Source organism: Vulpes vulpes, chromosome 9 (assembly GCF_048418805.1).
Source record: "Vulpes vulpes isolate BD-2025 chromosome 9, VulVul3, whole genome shotgun sequence".
NCBI lineage: Eukaryota > Metazoa > Chordata > Mammalia > Carnivora > Canidae > Vulpes > Vulpes vulpes.
The window spans coordinates 41,922,742-41,944,973 of NC_132788.1; the positions used below are offsets into that span (position 1 = coordinate 41,922,742).

The 22,232-nt window shown below is 38.3% G+C and overlaps 1 protein-coding gene across 17 annotated transcripts in view; it reads left to right on the forward strand.

Moving 5' to 3' along the window:
- MTUS2 (microtubule associated scaffold protein 2) overlaps positions 1 to 22,232 on the forward strand; it is a 575,555-nt gene that overhangs the window by 235,779 nt on the left and 317,544 nt on the right. For 9 of the 17 annotated variants that reach the window (XM_072719894.1, XM_072719901.1, XM_025996726.2 and 6 more), the window contains one exon: positions 12,526 to 12,720. In XM_072719894.1, coding sequence (XP_072575995.1) covers positions 12,526 to 12,720 — 195 coding nt within the window. Of the gene's footprint in view, positions 1 to 12,522; positions 12,721 to 22,232 lie in introns of all 17 variants that reach the window. The other 8 variants (XM_025996724.2, XM_025996723.2, XM_025996727.2 and 5 more) reach the window with 1 other exon arrangement.

Sequence of the window (22,232 nt, forward strand, 5' to 3'; positions counted from 1 at the left end):
ACACACAGAGAGAGGCAGAGAGCTAGACAGAGGGAGAAACAGGCTCCTTGTGGGAGCCCAATGTGGGACTTAATCCCAGGACCCTGGGATCATGCCCTGAGCCAAAGGCAAGACGCTCAACCACTGAGCTACCAAGGTGTCCTGTCTGTCTTTTTGATTATAGTTATTCTCGTGGGTGTGAGGTGGTTTCTCATTATGGCTTTGATGTGCATTTTCCTGATGGCTAAGGAGATTATGCTTCTTGCCATAGGCTTATTGGCACTCTGCATATTTTCTTTGGAGAAATATCTACTTAAATCCTGGCTCATTTTAAAATTTGATTATTTTGGAGATCCCTGGGTGGCGCAGCGGTTTGGCGCCTGCCTTTGGCCCAGGGCACGATCCTGGAGACCCGGGATCGAATCCCACATCAGGCTCCCGGTGCATGGAGCCTGCTTTTCCCTCCGCCTGTGTCTCTGCCTCTCTCTCTCTCTCTCTGTGACTATCATAAATAAATAAATAAAAAACTTTTAAAAAAATTGATTATTTTTCTTTTCATTGTCAAGTTATATAGTTATTCATATATTTTGGATACTAGAAAGCCATCAGATATATATTTTATAACTATTTCCTCCCATTCTTGCATTGCCTCCCCTTTCTTGATAGTGTCTTTTGAATATAAAAGCTTTCACATTTTTTTCTCAGTTTTACTGAGAATTGACGTATATCACTGTATAACTTTGAAGCATACAACATGATGGTTTGATTTACATATGTTATGAAATAGTTGCCACAGAAGTTCAGCTAACATGCATCTTTTCACATAGACACAATAAAAACAAAAGAAAGAAAAATAAAGGAAAATATTATCTCCTTCTGATGAGAACTCTTAGGATTTACTTCCTTGACAACTTCTGTAGTTATCATGGTATACATTACACCCTGAGTACTTATTTATCGTATAATTGGAAGTTTGTATCTTTTGACCATCTTTCTCCAGTTTCCCCTCCCCCAGTCTCCTGCTTCTGGTAACTACAAGTCTGATCTCTTTTTCCATGCATTCATTTTGGGTTTTATTGCATTTTTATTTTAAGATTCTCCATGTACGTGAGATCATACAATATTTGTCTTTCTCTAGCTTATTTCACTTGGCATAATGCCTTCAAATTCCACCCATGTTGTTGCAGATTTTCTCATTTTTCTCGAGTGAATAATATTCCTGTGTGTGTGTGTGTGTGTGTGTGTGTGTGTGTGTGTGTAAAATAACTTCTTTATCCATTCATCTATTGATAGGCACTTAGGTTGTTTCCATGTCTTGTCCATTGTAAATAATGCTGCTATAAACATGGGAGTGCAGATATCTTTATGTTCTTTGCCTTTGGATATATTCCCAGAAGTGGAATTGTTAATTTTTTGAGAGTTCTCCGTAGTGTTTTCCAGAGTTGCTGTACCAAATTCCAAACCCACCAGCAGTGTGCAATGGTTCCTTTTTCTTCACTTCCACACCAGTATTTATCTCTTATCTTTCTGATGATGGCCATTCTAACAGTCATGAGGTGATAGCTCATGGTGCTTTTAATTTTGAAAGCTTTTACTTTGATCAAAATTCATTTTGTTTTCCTTTTCTTTTGTTGCTTATGCTTATTGTGCCATATATAAGAAATTATTGCCTAAGTTGAGGTCATGAGGTATATCTTTTCTTCTAAGAGTTTTATAGTTTAGCATCTACATTGAATTCTCTAATTCATTTTTGAGATGTTTTTAGTATGACAAGAGGTCATACTCTAACATCCTTCTTACATATCTGTATACTCAGTTTTCCTAGGACCATTTATTGACAAACCATTTCTTTCTCCCACTGAATGGACTTGGCAGGCTTATTGAAATCAGTTTACCATAAACTGAATTTCTGGAAACTCAATTTTCTTGTATTAGGCTGTATCTGTCCTTATGCTAGTACCACACAGTCTTGATTACTGTAACTTTGTACTGAATTTTGAAAATTAGAAGTATGAGCTCTCTAACTTTGTGTTTCAGGATTATTTGGACTACTCTGTGTTTTTTCTTTTTTTGAATTTCCGTATGAATTTTAGGATCAGCTTGTCAGTTCCTGCAAAGAAGCCAGCTAGAATTTTGATAGGGATTGCAGTGATTTGTAGATCAATTTGGGGAGTAGTGTCATTTTAACAACAGTGAGTATTCTAATCCACGAACATAGAATGTTTTTCACTTGTTTGTATATTCTCTAATTTCTTTTAATAATGCTTTGTAGTTTTTATTTGAAAAAGTTGTACACTTCGTTAAATTTATTCCTGGTGTAGCCTTGAAAATATAGATGAACTCCCAAATTTGTTCAAATTTCCATTTAGTATTAGGAAAATATTCAAGTAATTTGGATTTATGGTAAAGCAAAATGAAATATTACAGAGTAGCCTTTTCATGAAATAGCTTTATAGTCTAGAAGCAGTGCATGTTATACTTTCAAGCACTCTGGTATAAGTAAAACTCCTACAAAGCAAAACCCAAAAATCTCAACCTTCGTTCTCACATACAGTTGACTCTTGAACAATGTGGGGGTTAGGAACACCAATCTCCCTGTGCAGTCTAAAATCTGCCTGTAACTTTTTTCTTCTTAAATCCTTTACTACTGATAGCTGTTAACTTGAAGCCTTACTCGTGACCATAAGCCAACATATAGTTCTTAACACCTATTTTGTATATGTCTTTATGTACTATAACAGCAGAATAAGCTAGAGAAAAAGAAAATGTTTAAAAAAATCATAAGAAATAGAAAATACTTTTAAAATACTGTTCTGTATTTATTGAAAAAAAGAAAACATCTATAAGTGGACCCACACAGTTCAAACCTCTATTGTTTAAAGGTCAACTGTAATGAAAACTTTATCAGTAGAAATGATTGCATAGGTACCTTAGACAATGAAACGAAAAGCCCTCATTTGCTTCTCTTTCCTAGCAGAGATTGATAATGCCACAAACATACCTCAAGAGGATATAAAAAGCTTTATTACCTAGATATTTCATATTTCTGAGGAGAGCAGAGCACATCTTCCAAGGAGGTCCAAATGGCTTGAAAGAGAGCAAGAAAAGATTCATTTGGAGTTTTTTTGTGGTTAGGGAATGGGGCACGGTGAGTGTACCATACTCAGGGAGGTGTTTGAGTGGTCTGACTTTCCCATGGGTGCCAAGAGGGGAGCACCATACTTATGAACTTTCTCAGATGGGAGGAGCCAGAGAGCTCTGATATTTGATGACTAAAATGTACTATATTTAATTGAATTTGAACTTGTATAATAAGCCATTATAGTGCTCTATGAGGCTTGCAGCCTAAGTCTGTTAAGGAAGGTAGAAGTTCCATTGAATGCCTTGTTCAAGAGCATTACGTATTCTGAGAAGCAAAATGATTGCCTTGTTCACTATCAGTAATGTTTGAAAGTCCAAAACTCTGTCATGGTGAGAGCCTGTATTGTGGCTATAGGGAGTATAGAAACATGTGTGACCTTAATTTTATTTTTTGGGTCTCTGTAGCATTAAAAGATTCTTGAACTTTTTAAAAAAATTTTTAAACATTAAAGAAGGCAACCATGAATATGGAATTGTTGCTGCCACTGGCTGGACCAGACTGCCAGGCCAATGACAATGGCCCAAGAGTATAAAAACGTGCAGATGGGACTGACTTTGAGGAAAACATCCAGTGTTAGATAACTATTTGAAATTTGTCTGATTGTGCTGACCCTTGGGTTGCATCCTTTTCAGGAACATCTTCATTAAGGGATGAAAAACAGCAGCTCTTGACAAGCTCTATCATATGTGATGGCTATGGTCCCACTTGTAAAGTGCACAAACTCCCGCTTTGGCTCATCAGTTGATTCTAAGGGCTCTACAGGTAGCCAGTGGGTCTAGGAGAAGAGTGATCTCCTCTAGCACTGCCACATCAGGCAAGGGACGAGGACAGAGAGGCCACCCCCTTCTGCAGGTAGGCTGTGCCATAGGGCCCAGGTTTGTTTCCATTCTGTGGCAAGAAGGCCAGACTACTTATGCTGAGTTTGCGGGATGCTACTTTTTACTGGGGACCTTGGTGTAAAGGGTCACAGGTTCAGAGCAGATGAGAGCTTTACTTTTCAGGAGAGATCAGTATGTGCCCAGTAAGTGCAACCTTACTGGTTAAGTGCAAATATAATATTGTATATTGCAGGGTCTAGGAGGACAGTTTCTTAGACCAGAAACCCATGAGCAACCTGTAACCATTATTGGTGGTCTAGAAACTCCAGAAGGCATGAGAGAGGTTGCTAAAGCCTCTACAGTGAAATCAGCTCTGAGAGCACTAATGGAAGTATGTGTTGATTGCAGTTTGGACAGATTCTAGAGCCTTTGTTGGAGGGGATCCTACCAAAGGTGAGCCAGTTTGCAAGTAACAGCATAAATGGGTTAAAGCAAAATTTGATAATGAAGAATATTTTGCCTCCCAAGCCCAAAGGAGTTTAAAAGATCTTGGGCTTCTTTTAAGATTTTGGATGTTGATAGAATTACTAGCTATTTCTTGACAGTATCAAGGGTAGAGTACCCTACAGTTTACCAAATAATTTGTAGGAATTTGGGCAGCCCGGGTGGCTCAGTGGTTTAGCGCCTGCCTTCAGCCCAGCATCTGATCCTGGAGACCCGGGATCGAGTCCCACGTCGGGCTTCCTGCATGGAGCCTGCTTCTCCCTCTGCCTGTGTCTCTGTCTCTGTCTCTGTCTCTCTCTCTCTCTGTGTGTGTGTGTGTGTGTGTGTGTCTCATGAATAAATAAATAAAATCTTTAAAAAAATAATTTGTAGGAATTTGTTAAGGTGGCAGGATTTTGCACAGAGTGCTAGTCAGTTGACCTATCCCTTTTTTTTATGATTTTCTTTGTATTTATATGTCCTGAATGAATGTGTCATATAAATGTTCTCAAAGAAAGATATCATTATAATGTCAGACCTGTGCCTGGAGAAAGGTGGATCCAGGTAAGATCTAGCCTACAAAGATTGTTTGGGATGGGAAGACTGTTCAGGTACTCTGTGGGTAGCTGCTGTATAGAGGTGTGTTGTGTCCCTTCAGAAACCAAGGAAAAACCGTGACTGAGGGACAAAGAATGGTCCAGATTTCATGTTAAATGACCAGCAGGGGTCTTGTATAATGGGTTTCGATTCTTGCAGGCCTCACTTTAATTTATAGCAAGTTATATTAGCTGCTTTAACTGGAGGTATGGTCTATAGGGTCCCATTTTGTCAAGCCAAGTTTTTTATGTGTCAAAACTTTAATTTTCTTTAAATTTATTAATCACAGAGTGTTTATGCCCACTATGGGATATTTATCCCATTATAGGATATCCATCCACAATGGATGCTCTGAGTCTGGAAGTTGAGGCAAGATGGTAATTCTTGTGGTTAAGATGGGGCTTATTTATGTTTTATTTCTCGTTCAGTAATTCCCTTAAAATTATAGAGTATTATAGCAGAGATATTATCTCAATTTAATGAGATTCCCCAGGTATAACTATGGTTTGAGCCACAGTATTGATTAAAATCATAAAGGTTTGCCAATTAATACATTTAAGGGAATGTTAAGATGAATTCAGAAGCTATGTTATAGAGGTACAAAGTCCGTGCCCTTTTATCTTTTGGGTATAAGTTCCTTTAGTAAATTTCAATTTCCAATGGAGTCCAACTGTAGACCTTGGTTTCAGTTTTTTGTTTATTCTGCCAAATACAGGCTTCTTTCCTCCTTCCTCCACCCCCATATTCCTTTTATTTCCCTGTTGTTTTTACTAGGGGTTCTCTCTCCTCCACTTATAGTTGCAGATTCCCTCCGGAGAGCTTCAGATCAGTATCACCAAGGTTGGAAGCCTCTCCCATGACACTGTTACTTTATAGGATTTAAGGACTCCAGGCTTAAGGAAGATTTGAATGAACCCCTTTCACTGTGCTGCAGAGATGCCATGGGTGTTTTTCTCTATAACCCTAAGGATCAGGATTTTTTTGGGGGACAGAGGCATAGGCAGCAGCAACAACAGAGGTGTTTATGGGGCCTGCAGAGCCATTTGTTTTTAGGAGTGCAGACCTCACCACTTCACATAACTGCTTTTTCTCTTTTTTTGTGTGTGTTGTTTCTTCCTTTAATGACTACTTTTTCATGAGTGCTCACCCAGGGGACCTGTATACAGCAAAAGGTGATCTTTCCCCTGAGCCTGGCATTAGTTACAACTGCATTCTAAGACTTGCAGATAGGTACAGGCTAAGAACCATGACCCAAGGGCACACTAAGGACCCTAGCCAATCACATTCCTGTCTCCAAAAAACCATTAGTGATTGAAACTGCCAATGTGGGACAGATTAACCTACGACAGGGGCTTTCTGTAGGACTCACTAATGCAGAGCAGAGCAGCATAGCTCAAAGCATGAGCTAGCTATTAAGCAGTAGCTCCAAGTGCATGCTTTCTTTCTCTCCTTAAAAAAAAATTTTTTTATTTGAGAGAGCATGTGAGTGGGAGGGGCAGAGAGAGAGAAACTCAAGCAGATTCTGCACTCAGCACGGAGCCCAGCATAGGGCTCAATCTCACGACCCTGATATCATGACCTGAGCCAAGAATCAAACGCTTAACCAACTGAGCCACCCAGGTGCCCCAGTGTGTGCTTCCTATTAGGCAGCAGAGTCATCTAGCAAGCAAAACACGAAGAAAGGCTCCTGGTGATGGTCACTGTCTCAGCATCCTGGTCATACTACCTACTGTTGTGGTCACCCTGAAGAGATAGGAAGACCTCCACCAAAATTTGGTTTGGATGTCAAGACTGATGATGCCATACACAAAGCAGTTTGTGAGGGAGTTTATTACTTACATAACTGACGTGACTGGGGAGAGCAGTGCAGGCCTCTCAAACGTGTGAAATGACTTGAGAGAGCAAGGGAAAGATTCTAACTCAATTTATTTTATTGTTGTCAGGGAGTGGGAAGGGGCTTGTGTAGTTTGACTTTCCTGCCAGCTCTAAAGGAGGCAGTACTGGGCTTTCTAATCTGCTTTCCCAGATATGGGGCAGTAGGGGGCTGGGCAGTGTAAAACGGGGCATGCGGTTTGAAACTTGATAGCTGTTAGCCGTCAAACATTAAAAAAAAAAAAAAATGGGAGTCCAGCCCTTTACTACAGTTGCTAAATATTTTATCTTGTTGGTGCTATTGTAAATGAAATCTTAATGTTATTTTTGGATTAGTTATTGCGTATATAGAAATACAATTGATTTTTGTATATTGAACTCATTCATTGTTATAGTTTTTAGTAGATTTCATAGGGTTTTCTATATACAAGATTGTGTGATCTACAGATTGTTTTGCTTCTTGTTTCCAATCATCATGTCTTTTAATTTTCTTGCTCAACTGTCCTGACTAGAATCTTCCATAAAATACTGAGTAGAAGTGATAAGAGCAGACATTCTTGTCTGGTTCCCAATCTATGGGGGAAGCATTCAGTCTTTTTCCACTGAGTATGATGTTAGCTATGGATTTTTTTTTCCACCCTCTTATCAGGTTGAGGATATTTTTCTATTATTCCTAGTTTGTTTAGTGTTTTATCATTAAATGCGTTTGGAAGTTGTCAAGTGATTTTTCTGCATCTATTGAGATGATCATGTGGTTGTTCTTTGTTCTATTCATATGGCATCGGTCATTGATTTTTATGTTAAACCAATCTTTCATTCTGGGGTAAATCTTACTTGTTTATAGTATATAATGCTTTTTATATGTTGCTGGTTTCTGTTTGCTGTATTTTGGTGAAAATTTTGTACTGTAAGAGTTTTCTTTTTTCATGATATTTTTGTCTGGTTTGGTTATCAAATGAACACCCCCTAGCATGAGTTTGAAAGTATTTCTGTGTCTCCCTCTCTCCTCCCGCCCTCCCTGGAATAATTTGTGAAGAACTGGCATAAATTCTTTAAATGCTTGATAGGATTCTCTGTTGAAGACATTTGGGTCTGGGCTTTTCTTTGTGGGAACTTTTTGGATGTCTAATTCAATTTCCTTGTTGTAAATATATTCAAATTTTCTATTTATTTTTTTTTCTCTTTGTGTTTTTCTGGAATGTGTTCATTTCACTAGATTGTTCATAATATTCCCTTATAATTATTTTTATTTTTGCAAGATTAGTCATGATGTGTTTCCTCTTGCATTCCTCACTTAACAAATTGAGTCTTCTCTCTTTTTTCTTGGTCAATGTAACAAAAGGTTTGTCAACTTTGTTGATCTTTCTAAAAACCAAATTTGATTTTGCTGACTCTCTCTTTTACTTTTCCATTTTATTTATTATGATTCTAGTATTTATTATTTCCTTCCTTCTGCTTATATTTAATTTGCTCTTCTTTCTTCAGTGTCATTAGATGGAAGATTACTTTATTGATGTAATATCTTTCTTCTTTTTTTTAATGTGGGCATTGTAGAGTGCTTCAGAGATTTTCATTCTTATGGCCTACCTCTACCCTTGGGCAGATCTCTTAGTTATGACTCTAGTAGGGGGTGTGGTGGACAGTGATCTGTTCCTTGAGGAGTGACAATCCTAATTTACAGGTGGGTACTAGGCAGAGGCAGTAGCTTCTGTTCTTCTCCCTTTGCCTCTCCTGATATTGAACCACTAGGGACGCAGGGCAACAATGATTAGGGCCTCAGGATTTTTGGCTTGCTATGGTTGGGGTAGTTACTGCCTCTGCCCTCTTCCTTGGAGCTGGGTAAAAAGGGTTCCCTCAACTCTTGGCCTCTTGCTTGTATGTAATCCAGTCTCTGCAACGTGGACCTAGGAGGAGGGCATAGGGATGGGAAATTGTGGTGGCCTGCCTCTCCCAGTGAGAGATGGTAGTTCTTGACCAGGGGGAGAGAAATCCTGTTGCCTTGGTCATAACCACCCAGAGTAGAGCTTTTATCATGCTGAGATGGACAAGGTTGCAGAGTAGGAAAGGAATGAGTCAGGCTCAAGTGCCATCCAATTTGACTATTCTTACTGAGATTTAGTATATTTTCATATATAAATGTTTCTTTATCCCCTATATGCCCTTAAAACAGTTTCTAGAAACTTTAAGTGATTGTTGTGTTTTAAAAATAATTTTTGCTAATTATGGTTGTTTCACAGGAGAAAGTGTCCATGAAGCTCTTCATGCGACCATCACAGAAGATGTCTCTCTTATGTGTCTGCTCAGTTTTATTTAACATTGTTATCATTTGTTTAGGGAGGACTTCCTGTACACCTTGATATGCTATTTCCATCAATATACATATATATGTATATATATATTTAAAGATTTTATTTATTTATGCATGAGAGACATAGAGAGAGAGAGGCAGAGACACAGGCAGAGGGAGAAGCAGGCTCCTCCAACGCAGGACTCAATCCCAGTGTCTCCAGGATCCCACCCTGGGCCGAAGGCAGCACTAAACTGCTGAGTCACCAGGGCTGCCCAAAATCTGTATTTTTGAATAGCCCAAGGACACTACGTACTTGAAAAAAAAATATTCTTCTGATATGTTGCACTTGAGAAGTCGTAGAGTGCACATTTTAATAATTAAATTCCTTTTATGAGAAATTAATATTAAATTGAGGCACATTCAGTCAGAGCAGCTGAATGTAATGCTGAAGAGTACCTTTCCAAGGATGATATGGCATCTCCTGTTGATGTTTTTACCCCAAAGATATGTAAACTATTTGTGAGATATATCTCATAGAAAGAGACCATTGGATAGTAACTTGATGTATAGATTAAATTTAGAAGAATTATGTACACAGAGAATTGGGGTAAGACTCCCACAAGTAGCCTACACACACACACACACACACACACACACACACACACACACAATGTGTGAGTTTATTAAAAGGGAAAGCTGGATTAAGGGAAGGTGAAAGCGCAGAAGTCAGAGACTGACTTCATGTATACTTGGGGTCCTATGTTGTTGAGTTCCCTCTCCACGTGTTCCATGCTACCTTTCTGCCAATGACACCAGCAATCATTAAATATAGGTAAGGGTGGAATAGGATAATTTCCTCTTTGAACATTTTCAGTGCCTTTGTTGTCTAATGTAATGATTTAATAAATTTAGTTTTCATTTTTTAAAGGAGTTTATTTGTTTGTTTTTTTGTTTAAGATAGGGCACACATGCATGAGTTCCAAAGCAGGAGGAAGAGTAGAGGGAGAGGGAAAGAATCTTAAGCAGATTCTGTATTAAGTGTGGAGCCCAATATGAAGCTCAGTACCACTACCCTGAGATCATGACCTGAGCCAATATCAAGAATTGAATGCTCAACTGACTGAGCCACCCAGGAGCATCTAATTTTCATTCTTCAATAAATATTAAATGAATGTTTACTACATGTCAAGGTGTTCTTTAGGAATTCTGATCTTCTCATCATTCTGAAATATGGGGTTTCTTTCTAGAAAAAAAATTTATTCATATTCTTCTCACTTGTTTTACTGTAATCTTAAGTCAGTTATTGATTAACTGGGTTGGGAAAGAAGTTATACATAACTGAAATTAGTATTAAAATGTGATGGATTTAGTGTATACTTATTGAAATAACATCTGATTTTTTTTAGCAACTTTCACTGTTTTGCAGGCACTATCCAAAATTGAGTTGGTGTAGACTTATTATGAAAATGTATCTGAAAAAAAAATGTATCTGATATATGGGGATACTTCCATTGTTCTGGGGATATTATCTAAAAGTATGTGAAATGATAGAACAACATTTGAAGGCATTGACCTGACATTTAATTGCTGATATAGAAGGGCCATTACTACTTATTAAACAGTGATCATTTCTCATCATATTTGAGCATTTTTTCCCAAGCATAAGGACAGAACTGAATTGGGAATATTACAGCCCAGATTCTTGTTCCCTCCTTTCTCTTCCCTCTGCCTCACTTGATTCCTCCTCCTCCTAGTCTTGACCCAGAAATCAAGAAACCATAGTTGTGCATATTCTACTTTCCTCTGGATGTACAAGTGGCTACAGCCTCACTCTTAGGGAGAGCTCCTAGTAGAGAAAGAGGCACCATTGAATCAGTTTGGATCTATTCGTTCTTCACAAATTTCCAGACATAGATTTATTTCTGATGTAGATTCTTCATTGATTTCTAGGCATCAATTTTTTAAAAAATGAATGGCTTTTTTTTTTAGTTATTAGTCTATAACTTGTTTAATCTTTCAGTAGATAATAAAGAGTGAGGAACACTGCTGAAGAATCTGTATATATGCACTCACAGTAAATATAGCAGGTGAAAGTTGCTATATGGCTTGACTAGGACAATTATACAGATTATTAAGAAATCTAGACCTTTTTCCTTTTAAGGAATATTAAAGAGAATTTGTGTGTGATAACATTATGTATTGAAAGACTTCTTAGGGTGTGGAGATTACCATGAATAGAGCCTGGTTCAGACAGCATAGTGTGATGTTTTATTATTTCAAAATTAGCTGGCTTTGCACATATCTGGGAACTAATTTTGAAGTTTAGTTTACTTTTGAATTTTAGTTCAACATAAAACCAAATCATGTAGAAAGGAGAAAAAAAATCTTAGTGTTAATTGGAGCATCTATAAAGTTCTGCTACAAGCAGTAATACTTATATTAAATCTTTGAGGCCAGTTTTTTTTTTCTTTTTAAATGCTAAGTGAAATAAGTCCATCAGAGAAAGACAAATACAATATGATTTCACTCATATATGGAATTTTTTTTAACTTATTTATGATAGTCACAGAGAGAGAGAGAGAGAGGGGCAGAGACACAGGCAGAGGGAGAAGCAGGCTCCATGCCCCGGGAGCCCGACGTGGGATTCGATCCCGGGTCTCCAGGATCGCGCCCTGGGCCAGGCGCCAAACCGCTGTGCCACCCAGGGATCCCTGAGGCCAGTTTTATAATCATCAGTCCTTTTATGAGACAAAACTGTAGTTCTAAAGTATTGGGTCAGGTGCCCAAGGTTATACAGCTAGTAAATAACAGAGACTGGATTTCAGCCTGGCCAGCTCCTCAGCTTGTCCTCACCTTTTTCCTACAACCAACAGTATGTTAGCAAAATGATTCCTTGTACATGCTTCCATGAATTATCACATATTGTTTATAATTGTTGATGAATATTTGCCACAAGGGCTCTTTGCCCATTATTGTATGTCAGATTTTTAAGGATGTGTGTCAATTTCACAATTCTAGGGTAAGGTACAACGGTAAGTGTTCATTCCATCCAGCTTCCTAATCACTGCATACCTTTATTTATGGTCACATAATAATAGGGCTAGTTGTCTGTTCTTGTCTCATCTGCCTGCTGCTTCTCCTCATACTTGAGTTCTCTGAAGCTCCCAGCCCACAACGAGGAGCTTTTCTTACAAAGTTGTATTGTGAATATGCTGAAGTACACCCTGCAAGATTAATTGTGGTCTGTTTATGATAGAGCTAGATTAATATTCATAGTCCATGTATTTCATATCTTGTTGTCAACCTTTTTTTTTTTTTGGTTTGGTTTCGATTCATTATAGCAGATTTAAAGAAAGCCTCTGGTTCAAATGCTGCAAAATCCAATCTGCCAAAATCTGGACTTCGTCCTCCTGGATACTCACGCCTCCCAGCAGCCAAGCTGGCAGCCTTTGGCTTCGTGCGGAGCTCCAGTGTGTCCTCGGTCTCCAGCACCCAGTCTGTGGACAGCGCGCAGCCGGAGCAGAGCCGGCCAGCCAACCGTAAGTGGGCAGTGCAGCATGCTGTGCCCCTGCGGGGATTTGCCCCTTGGGCCACACTGGGTGGATCAGCATGCGGGTGTACTAATTTGATTTCTTTGTGTAGGAAAGATTTGATCTGACTACCCTCATCTACCATTGTTAAGACTTTAGAAAAGCATCTACTGAAGGAAAAAAAAAAAGCCAGTTTGGCCCTATCATTTTTTTAGTTATGAGGAGTTTAAATGTTAGAAAAAAGACTTAAATCTAGAAAATGACTTATCCAGGGACTGAGACCTGGAGCCCTTTGCTCCATGGATTCTATGTAAGAAGTCAAAGAAAGATCCAAAACAAGTGTTGCATGAAACAAACTATGTATTAAATAGTGGTGGTGATAATCCTTTTAAATTAACTGGGATTATCTGTAATGCCTTCATTTTGGTGGAGCACTTGGCTGGATTTCTAAAAGTTAACCATATGATGTTAAAAATAGAAAAGGACAACTGAACTTCTTCAACTCTGTGCCCGGAAAGGTCCCCATTAGCTGAATGGTGCTACTCTAAGCCTGGTTCCTGAGACTGATGTTATAAGCCGTATTTCAAAGCATGAATTAATAGTCTCAGAGCAAGTCACAGACAGCTGCTGTTCCTAAAGAAGATCTGGAGGCTGTCCCATTCAGCTGAGCCTTTAATGACCAAAGCCCATCTCAGCCTGTCAACTTCAAAGTCATTGTTATTGGATCTGAAGCCCTGGTACCTCAGATGTTGGTTAGTTTAGCAAGAACTTGCCGGAGGGCCAGAAAAGTCTTAGAGGTTTTCCTGTGGCAGGCTCTTTGGGAGGGATTACAGTAGTTGAATCAGGCTGAAGTAGTGAGTGAGTGAGTGAAAGAGAGAGAGAGAGAGAGAGAGAGAGAGAACAAGATGGAGTGTCAAGGGTAGAGTTTGAAAATGAGATTGATTTATATTATTTTTTTCAATTTCCTTTCCCTGAGCATGATCTTTCTCGATCCTTTCTTGGGTTTGGAGAGATGAGGTGCAGCACATTTGTACCTTTATAGTTCTAGATTTTGCTCTACCTAGTTATTCCTAATAATAATACATTACATTTTCCTTTGTCCTGATGTATTTGTAAGCAGTTTCTGAGAGGTTTTTTGCTCACGTGGTTTCCTGAAGGTACTGCATCTCTGAGCTGCTTTTACACTGGGTTCATTTTAGGAATATCATTGTCATTACAGATTACATTGTGGCACAGTAGATGTCTCAAAATCTGAAATGTGTATATAATAAAGAACTATTTGCAAATGTGTATCTCAGATCTGTGGTACATATTGACAGTCTGAAGATTTTTAAATACAGGAGCAACTATTTGTCATCCTTTTTAGTAGTAAAATTCCCAGTGGCATGTTTCTCTTTTAGAGGGAGCATGAGTGATTAAAAAAAAAATCTCATATGGGATATATCTTTCTAAGGAAGATGTCAAAGCCTTGGTTTCTTAAAAAAATAGTAATGTCAAGATGAATTGAGCTTTGTTCCCATAGCATCAACTTTTGCTACAGGAGATCTGACAGTTGTGGACAGAATAATTCCAGGTGTATTTAGGGCATTTCTTCTTTACCTCTGCTTCAAAGGACACTAGACAGGGACATCCTGAGCACCCAAAAGAGCCATAACAAGCCAGGGAAAATAAGTCCTAAGTTAAAGACTTCATAATAAGTGTAATATGTATTCACACCAAAAAGAATAAGATACCTAGGAATAAACCTACCCAAAGTGGTAAAAGATCTGTACTCTAAAACTATACAACACTTATGAAAGAAATTGAAGAGGGCACAAACAAATGAAAAAAGCATTCCATACTCATGTATTGGAAGAACAAATGTTAACATGTATATACTACCCAGAATAATTTACACATTTAATGCAATTCCTGTCAACATACCATCAACATTTTTCACAGAGCTAGAACAATAATCCTAAAATTTGTATGAAACCACAAAAGATCCCGAATAACCAAAGCAATTCTTGAAAAAGAGAAGCAGGAACGCCTGCACGGGTCAGTCAGTTAGGCATTGGATTCTTGATTTCAGCTCAGGTCATCATCTCAGGCTTGTGGGATCTCACGTTTAAATAAATCTTTAAAAAAGAAAATGAAAAGCAAGGCTGGAGGCATTATGGTTCCAACTTCAATCTGTATTACAAAGCTGTAATCAAAACAGTGTGGTATTGGCACAAAAACAGACATATATAGATCAATGGAGCAGAATAGAAGACTCAAAAATGGGCCCACGTCTATGAGGTCAACTAATTTTTGACAAAGCAGGAAAGAATATCTAATAGTCTCTTCAATAAATGGTGTTGGGAAAACTGGACAGCCACATGCAGAAGAATGAAACCAGACCACTTTATTACATCATACACAAAAATAAATTCAAAATGGATGAGAAAAACCTAAATGTAAGACAGGAATCCATCAAAATCCTAGAGGAGAACACAGACAACAACTTCTTTGATCTTGGCCATAGCAGCTTTTTACTAGACACATCTCCAGAGGCAAGGGAAACAAAAGCAAAAATGAACTATTGGGATTTCATTAAGATAAAAAGCTTTTGCACAACAAAGGAAATAATCAACAAACTAAAAGGCAACTTACAGAATGGGAGAAATTATTTTCAAATGACATATCTGATAAAGGGTTAGTATCCAAAATCTATGAAGAACTTATCAAATTCAACACCCAAAAAACAAATAATCCTGTCAAGAAATGGGCAGAAGACAGAATATACACTTTTCCAAAGAAAACATCCTGACGGCTAATAGACACATGATAGGATGCTCAGCATCACTCATCATCAGGGAAACACAAATCAAAACCATGATGAGCTGCTACCTTACACCTATCAGAATGGCTAAAATTAATAACACAAAAAAACCACAGGGGTTGATAAAGATGCAGAGAAAGGAGAACCCTCTTACACTGTTGGTGGGAATGCAAACTGGTGCAGCTACTCTGGAGAACAGTATGGAGGTTCCTCAAAAATTTAAAAATAGAGCTACCCTATGGTCCAGCAATTGCACTACTAGGTATCTACCCAAAGGATACAAAAACATACATTCGGAGGGGTACATGTACCCCAGTGTTTATAGCAGCATTATCAAGAATAACTGAACTATGGAAATGTCCATCAACCAATGAATGGATAAAGAAGATGTGGTACACACACAGACACACACACAGACACACACACAGACGTATTACTCAGCCATCAAAAAGAATAAAGTTTTGCCATTCTCAAGGACATGGATATAGCTAGAGTGTATTATGCTAAGTGAAGTCAGTCAGTCAGAGAAAGACAAATACCATGGGATTATATTTATATGTGAATTTAAGACAGAATAGATGAACATATGAAGTCAGGGAGAGAGGGAAGCAAACCATAAGAGACTCTTAACTATAGAAAACAAACTGAGGGTTGACGGAGGGAGGTGGGTGGGAGATGGGCTAGATGGGGGATGGGTATTAATGAGGACACTCGTTGTGATGAACATTGGGTGTTGTGTTTAAGTGATGAGTCACAGTTTTACTCCAGAAACCAATATTGCACTGTATGTTAATTAATTCACATTTAAAGAAAAATTTGAGTAACTAAATAAATAAAAACTTGACAAGAAAAAAATAAAAGTAATATATGTTTAGAATTTTTTTCTATTTTTAAAAAACCACAGTTCTTAGAATTGTTTTGTAATTATCTGCTACGTAACTGTATGTAAAATATGTACTTCACCAATGAACCACAGAAAACCTCCTCACATATTTGAGTCGATATCTTAGTACCATTAACCATTCTGGTTATACTTGTTATTAATTTAATGTCAAGAATAATTTTGTTTCTGTTCTTTAGTGAAGAGATGATGCTTTGATGATAAGGAGTAAGTAAAATATGCAGTTCTTGAAAGAGCTGAAAGTCCATAGATCAAACCCTAGGAGGTAAGCTTTGTTGGTTTAGCTCATTGAAACAGCTAGCATGATATCAGCATTGGTTCCTTTTTCCTTCTTGGAACATTGATCTTTCTTCAAATGGTATGTTCAAATAGGATTCATTTTAGGAATACTACAGTAATTAGGAATTACAATGTGGCACAATAGATGTCTCAAAATGTGAGATATGACTATAATAAGGAACTGTTTAGAAGTGTGCAGCTCATATTTTTAGATACTCATGTGCCTATAAACAGTCTGAACAGTGTCCACAGTGAACAAAGCATGCTATATTTAGGGCACTTTTCAGAGATTCATTAGGAACTTGGTGTTTCCTGGGTGACTTTGGCTTACTTACAACTCTCTCCATGAAGTTTTCCTGGGTCCTCAGGGGCAGATAACAGTAAGCATGGAGAGGGGGAGACCCCCGGGCCCCCCTGGACATGGCTCTCACCTTTTGGATATAGAATCTGCCCTCTGCCCTGGGTGCAGGGAGGTAGTAGAGTGCGTGGGGAGTAGGAATGCAGCTGAGGAGGTGGACAGAGAGGTGACCTTGTATAAATAACCATGGCACAAGGATATATGTGCCCACAGCCTTAAAAACGATACAAAGCTGGAAAGATGTTCCTGGTTTGGGGTGGGGGGTTAATTTCTGATGCGGGTGATCAGGGAGTTTCTCACTGGGGTTATATTTTGGAAAGCGGAGATGGGCTCTGGGAGATCGTTTGTAGGGGAGCTGTTGGTGCAGCCAGAAACCTCCTGAATGTGAGGGGTTGCCATTTCTGGTACAGCCTGCCAGTTCATCATTGTATCATCTGTCTTCTGTACAGCTGGTGTGATTGAGCTCCCCAAGGTTTGTTCTCACAATGCATCTCTTCCAATTATTTAAGCTTCCCCTTGCTCATCCTATCCATACTTTCATCTCTTAGCACTTTGGACATACTACCACCTCCATAGCTGCAGCCCCTTCCTCTCTCTGGAACTACTCACCCATTTCACATGCCAGACATCCCCAGCAGACTGACCCCAAGTTGCCTCAAACTGAACATTTACCCCAAATGAATCTTTTATTATCTTCTACAAACCAACACCTCCTCTCACAGTTGCTCTACCTGTGAATGATGTCTGTGATCTGGCTAGTGAGGCTGGAACTTTTAGGATCAACATTGCTTCTCACCTTCTTTTTGCCTCCCTTTCTAGTCAGTGATCAAATCTGGTCGCTTCTCACTCTCTCATGTACTCTTTCTTCTCATCTTAGTTTAAATCTGTAGTACCTCTCACCTAAACCATTCCTAAGTATTCCGTAATTCCTTTTTTTTTTAATTTTTAAAAAGATTTTATGTATTTACTCATGAGGGACACAGAGAGAGAGAGAGAGAGAGAGAGAGAGAGGCAGAGACACAGGCAGAGGGAAAAGCAGGCTCCATGTGAGGAACCTGATGCAGGACTTGATCCAAGGACCCTGGATCACAACCTGAGCCAAAGGCCGACTTTCAACCATGGAGACACCCAGGTGCTCTAGTACTCTGTAATTCTTAAGTACATGGTCCGAGATAATTTTCCCTTTTACCCTGTTTTAATTGTTTCATGGTGCCCCTGTGCTTGCTTAAGTTCCTTACTGCATATTCCAGGGCATGGTTTTAGGGTTCCCTTCTCACCACTCCCACATCCCATCCCCTCATGTACATACACCCTCAACTGGAACCAGAATTGTTTGCTTTTCTCTCTGAGGAAAATTTCAGTTTATCTGCCTTTGTGGTCTTTGTGTTAACCGTTCATCTCTGTAACGCTGTCCTCCTATTCCCAACCAAATTTCTCTGTACATCCTGCCATTTCCAGGTACAATTCAAATGCCACTTCCTCTTTAAAAAAATCTTCCTTCCTCTGTGAACCCAAAGCAGTCTTTTTTGGGGGGTAACTCCAGTGTTCCTTGCTCACATCACTTTTGTGGATTATCATATACTATCTGATTGTCCTGGTTTGTTTCTATGCTCTGTTTCCCCTATGGATTGTAAGCTCTTCAAGGAGAAGTGCTATGTCTTTTAATAATTTTAATATCCCTCATGCTATCTAGCATGTCCTTTACAGTAATAGAGTTTCAAGAGAAATCCTTTCCCAATAGAAATTTTTTTTACAGTTTCTCTTATGTAAGAGTATGAAACAAGAGAGACCCCTGAGAATTTATCTCATGAATAAATAAATAAAATCTTTAAAAAATAAAAAGAATTGGCCTAAAGCCCTACCATTGAGGCTTTTCATGGCTTTTCAAAGTTGTCAAAATCAAACCCCTCAATTAGAGAGATAAGATACATTCATTAAATTCTGGAGTTTTATTTCTTATTTTATTTTTTAAAAAGATTTTATTATTTATGAGAGACACAGAGAGAGAGGCAGAGACATAGGTAGAGGGAGAAGCAGGCTCCTCGCAGGGAGCCTGATGTGGGACTCGATCCCCGGACCCGGATCACACCCTGAGCTGAAGGCAGATGCTCAACCGCTGAGCCACCCAGGCGTCCCTATATCTTATTTTAATACTTAAATAAGTAGATGTTCTTTTAATTATCGAATAGGATTTGGGTTTGGGGGATAATAATCTGAAATGGAAAATAACTAGCCTTTTTGGAAGGTTAATCAATGAAAATAAGGGTTAATATGAAAGCTTTTTGTAATGTTAACTTCAGCATTCATGCTCATGAATACCATAAAATACATTTACATAAATAATACATTTGATTTTCTGTATCTGAGATGAATTCTAAGTAAGTTCAGAGTTGCCAAGAAGTATTATTAATAACTCTTACCAAAACAGCTGTTAATCTATCTCATGTTCCTTTGGCAAAGAGGGTGTCATTTTTTATTCATGGAAAAAGGAACCCAAACGGACCTGAGAGGTCAGATTTCATAGAAGCTCTTGCCTATTTGAGATTAAGCCTTATTGACATTGTAAATTCCTTTTCAGAACACTCAGATAATGATCATGTCCACCCAGAGATGGGATTAGAATATGAATGTCTTTTGTTTTATTTTAAAATTGACCATTTTTGGTTGAAAGTAAGATAAACTGAAATTTGAGGGATGAAATGGTAGGATTATGGTAGGAGGATATGGTAGTTGAACGGTCTCATTTTTTTTGGCTGTCTGGTTTCATGACCATCAGATTGTCCCATTTCCCTTCCCTAATCCAGCCCTCTTTTAGCATCTGTTGTTGGGTAAGCGCAGAGCTCAGTGCTGCAGCTATTGTGACCAGAACACCAAGATCTCATTCTTGGAAAGTTAGGACCCAATGGGGAGAATAAATCCATGTACGGAACGGTGAGTCAGGCTATGGCTGAAGATTGCATGGCATTTGGTGGGTGCGGAGGGGAAGGAGGTATGTGAGAGAGGGAGGGCAGCCTGGGTGGCTCAGCGGTTTAGTGCCACCTTCAGCCCAGGGCTTGATCCAAGAGACCCAGAATTGAGTCCCACGTTGGGCTCCTGCATGGAGCCTACTTCTCCCTCTGCCTTTCTCTCTCTCTCTCTCTCTTTCTGTGTGTCTCTCTTGAATAAATAAATAAAATCTTTAAAAAAAAGAAAAAAGAGGGAACACCTAACCCTCCTGAGTTGGGGGTGAGGAAAATCCTCATGCCCTTCACATTCTCTCCTGGCTATCTCAGCACCACTGCACAGTTTCTTCAGAGCTAATTATTCCGCATTTTAAGTAACGGCGGTGTTCTTCTGGCTTTGCTGTAAAATAATCTGGCACTGCCCCCTCAAAAAAAAAAAGATGAAAAAAGATAGGTAAATTTTTTATAATCCTTGAAGCTGGTTGATGGAGCTATGAGAGTTTATTATACTACTTACTTTACTTTTATTTGTATGTTTGGACATTTCCAGAAAAGAAGATTAAAATAAAATCTCATTTTCTCTCTGTACTGGCTTTCATTTCTTAAGAGACTATATGGCATAGTGGTGAAGGATATGGTTGTTTGGATGAAGGCTGCCTGGGTTTGCATCCTGCCTTTGCCATTTACTAGCTAGGTGACTTTGCGCAAGTTACTTAATTTCTCTGTGCCTCTGTTTTCTTATTGTAAAATAAGAATAAATAAATAAAAATAAGTGTAAAAAACTACTGTGAGATTGGGAATATTTAATGGAATTAATTAATGCAGAGTGCTCAAAAAAGGGTCAGGCACAGTCATAATGACAATGGTTCAACCCCATTTCCATTCATTGGCCATTTGTATAAAGTTTATATGGAGAAGGATTTGAAAGCTGAGTAGGAAAAATGAGCATGATGGATTAACTGTATCTGGCATGGGGTAAGGAAAGTGGTAATGATAATATATGTCAGGGCAATGATGTCTATTTCCATTTCTAAATTTTTATAATTCCCTCTGTCATGTATATTGAATACTTCTCTGAACATTAAGAGGAAATATCTCATTTATGCAACATGAAGGTGCAGTTTGAGGAGTTGATTGGTAGATTTTCATGGAGTTCTCTTTTGGGCTATAAACTTCAAACTGTTTGGAAATTTATAAAATACATGCAAGCAAAGTCTTGTTTTCTTTCTCTAAAACAGTTTTGCCATGCCCTCAGCATGTTATCATTTAAGGAAATACATTCAGTTGGGTTCCCTTTAAATGAAACATATTTCTGTGCAAGGTGACTAATACATAGCACATTAATCGAAGCTGATGGCATTTAAAACTTCTGCTCAAAATAGAAGCTGAGAGTTGGATCTGATTTTATTTCTGTCCCTTTCTAATGTCTGTAGGAAAAAGTGGGAACATTTGATTTTGTAGTGTGTAAAGACATTCATGCAGCTACAGCTTCTCATTTTGCTAGTCTAATTTCCATTGTACTAGGGTTTTACTTTGTCAAATATCTCAATCCAATTTAGGTGGGTAGGGAAAAGAGAAGAGTGAGAACAAAAACCAAAATAAGCTTTTGATTTTTCTCTGGAAATGAGGAAGTCAAACACATGTCACCGATGGATTTAAATATCTATTTCCCTGTAATCTGTAATTATGTAATTTAAAGTATTCTGTATAAGGAAGAAATGAAATCATTTTCACTGAATCTTGCTGTTAATTTTTCAGATTCTTCCCACACATTCAGTTCTTTTTCTTCTTTCTTTGCTTCCTTCACACCCATTTACACAGAAGGACTTGATTCTTCTGAGTACTATGTTGCATTACCTGTAAGTGAAAATATTTTCTTCATTGCCTTAGTAACACCTAGTTTATCCACCTAGACTCATATATGTGGGCTACACTGTTAGAAATCACATTGTCCCTCAAAGGTTTTTAAGTGCCATAGTCTAGCTTATTCAAGATATTTAATGAAAAATAGATACTTTGAACTATGGAAAAGGGATCAAGATAAGAAATATGCCACACTTGCATGTATAATATGCATCAAAATCAGCACTTATGGTAATAGAATAATATGGGGGAAAGTCAGTTAACCTCACTGGACTCAGATTTTTATTATAAAGTTGGAAGAGATTCAATTAAATGAATTGACCACTTTTGGCTTTCAATAGCTAGGATCCTGTGACTTCATTCTGTTAAAATTAT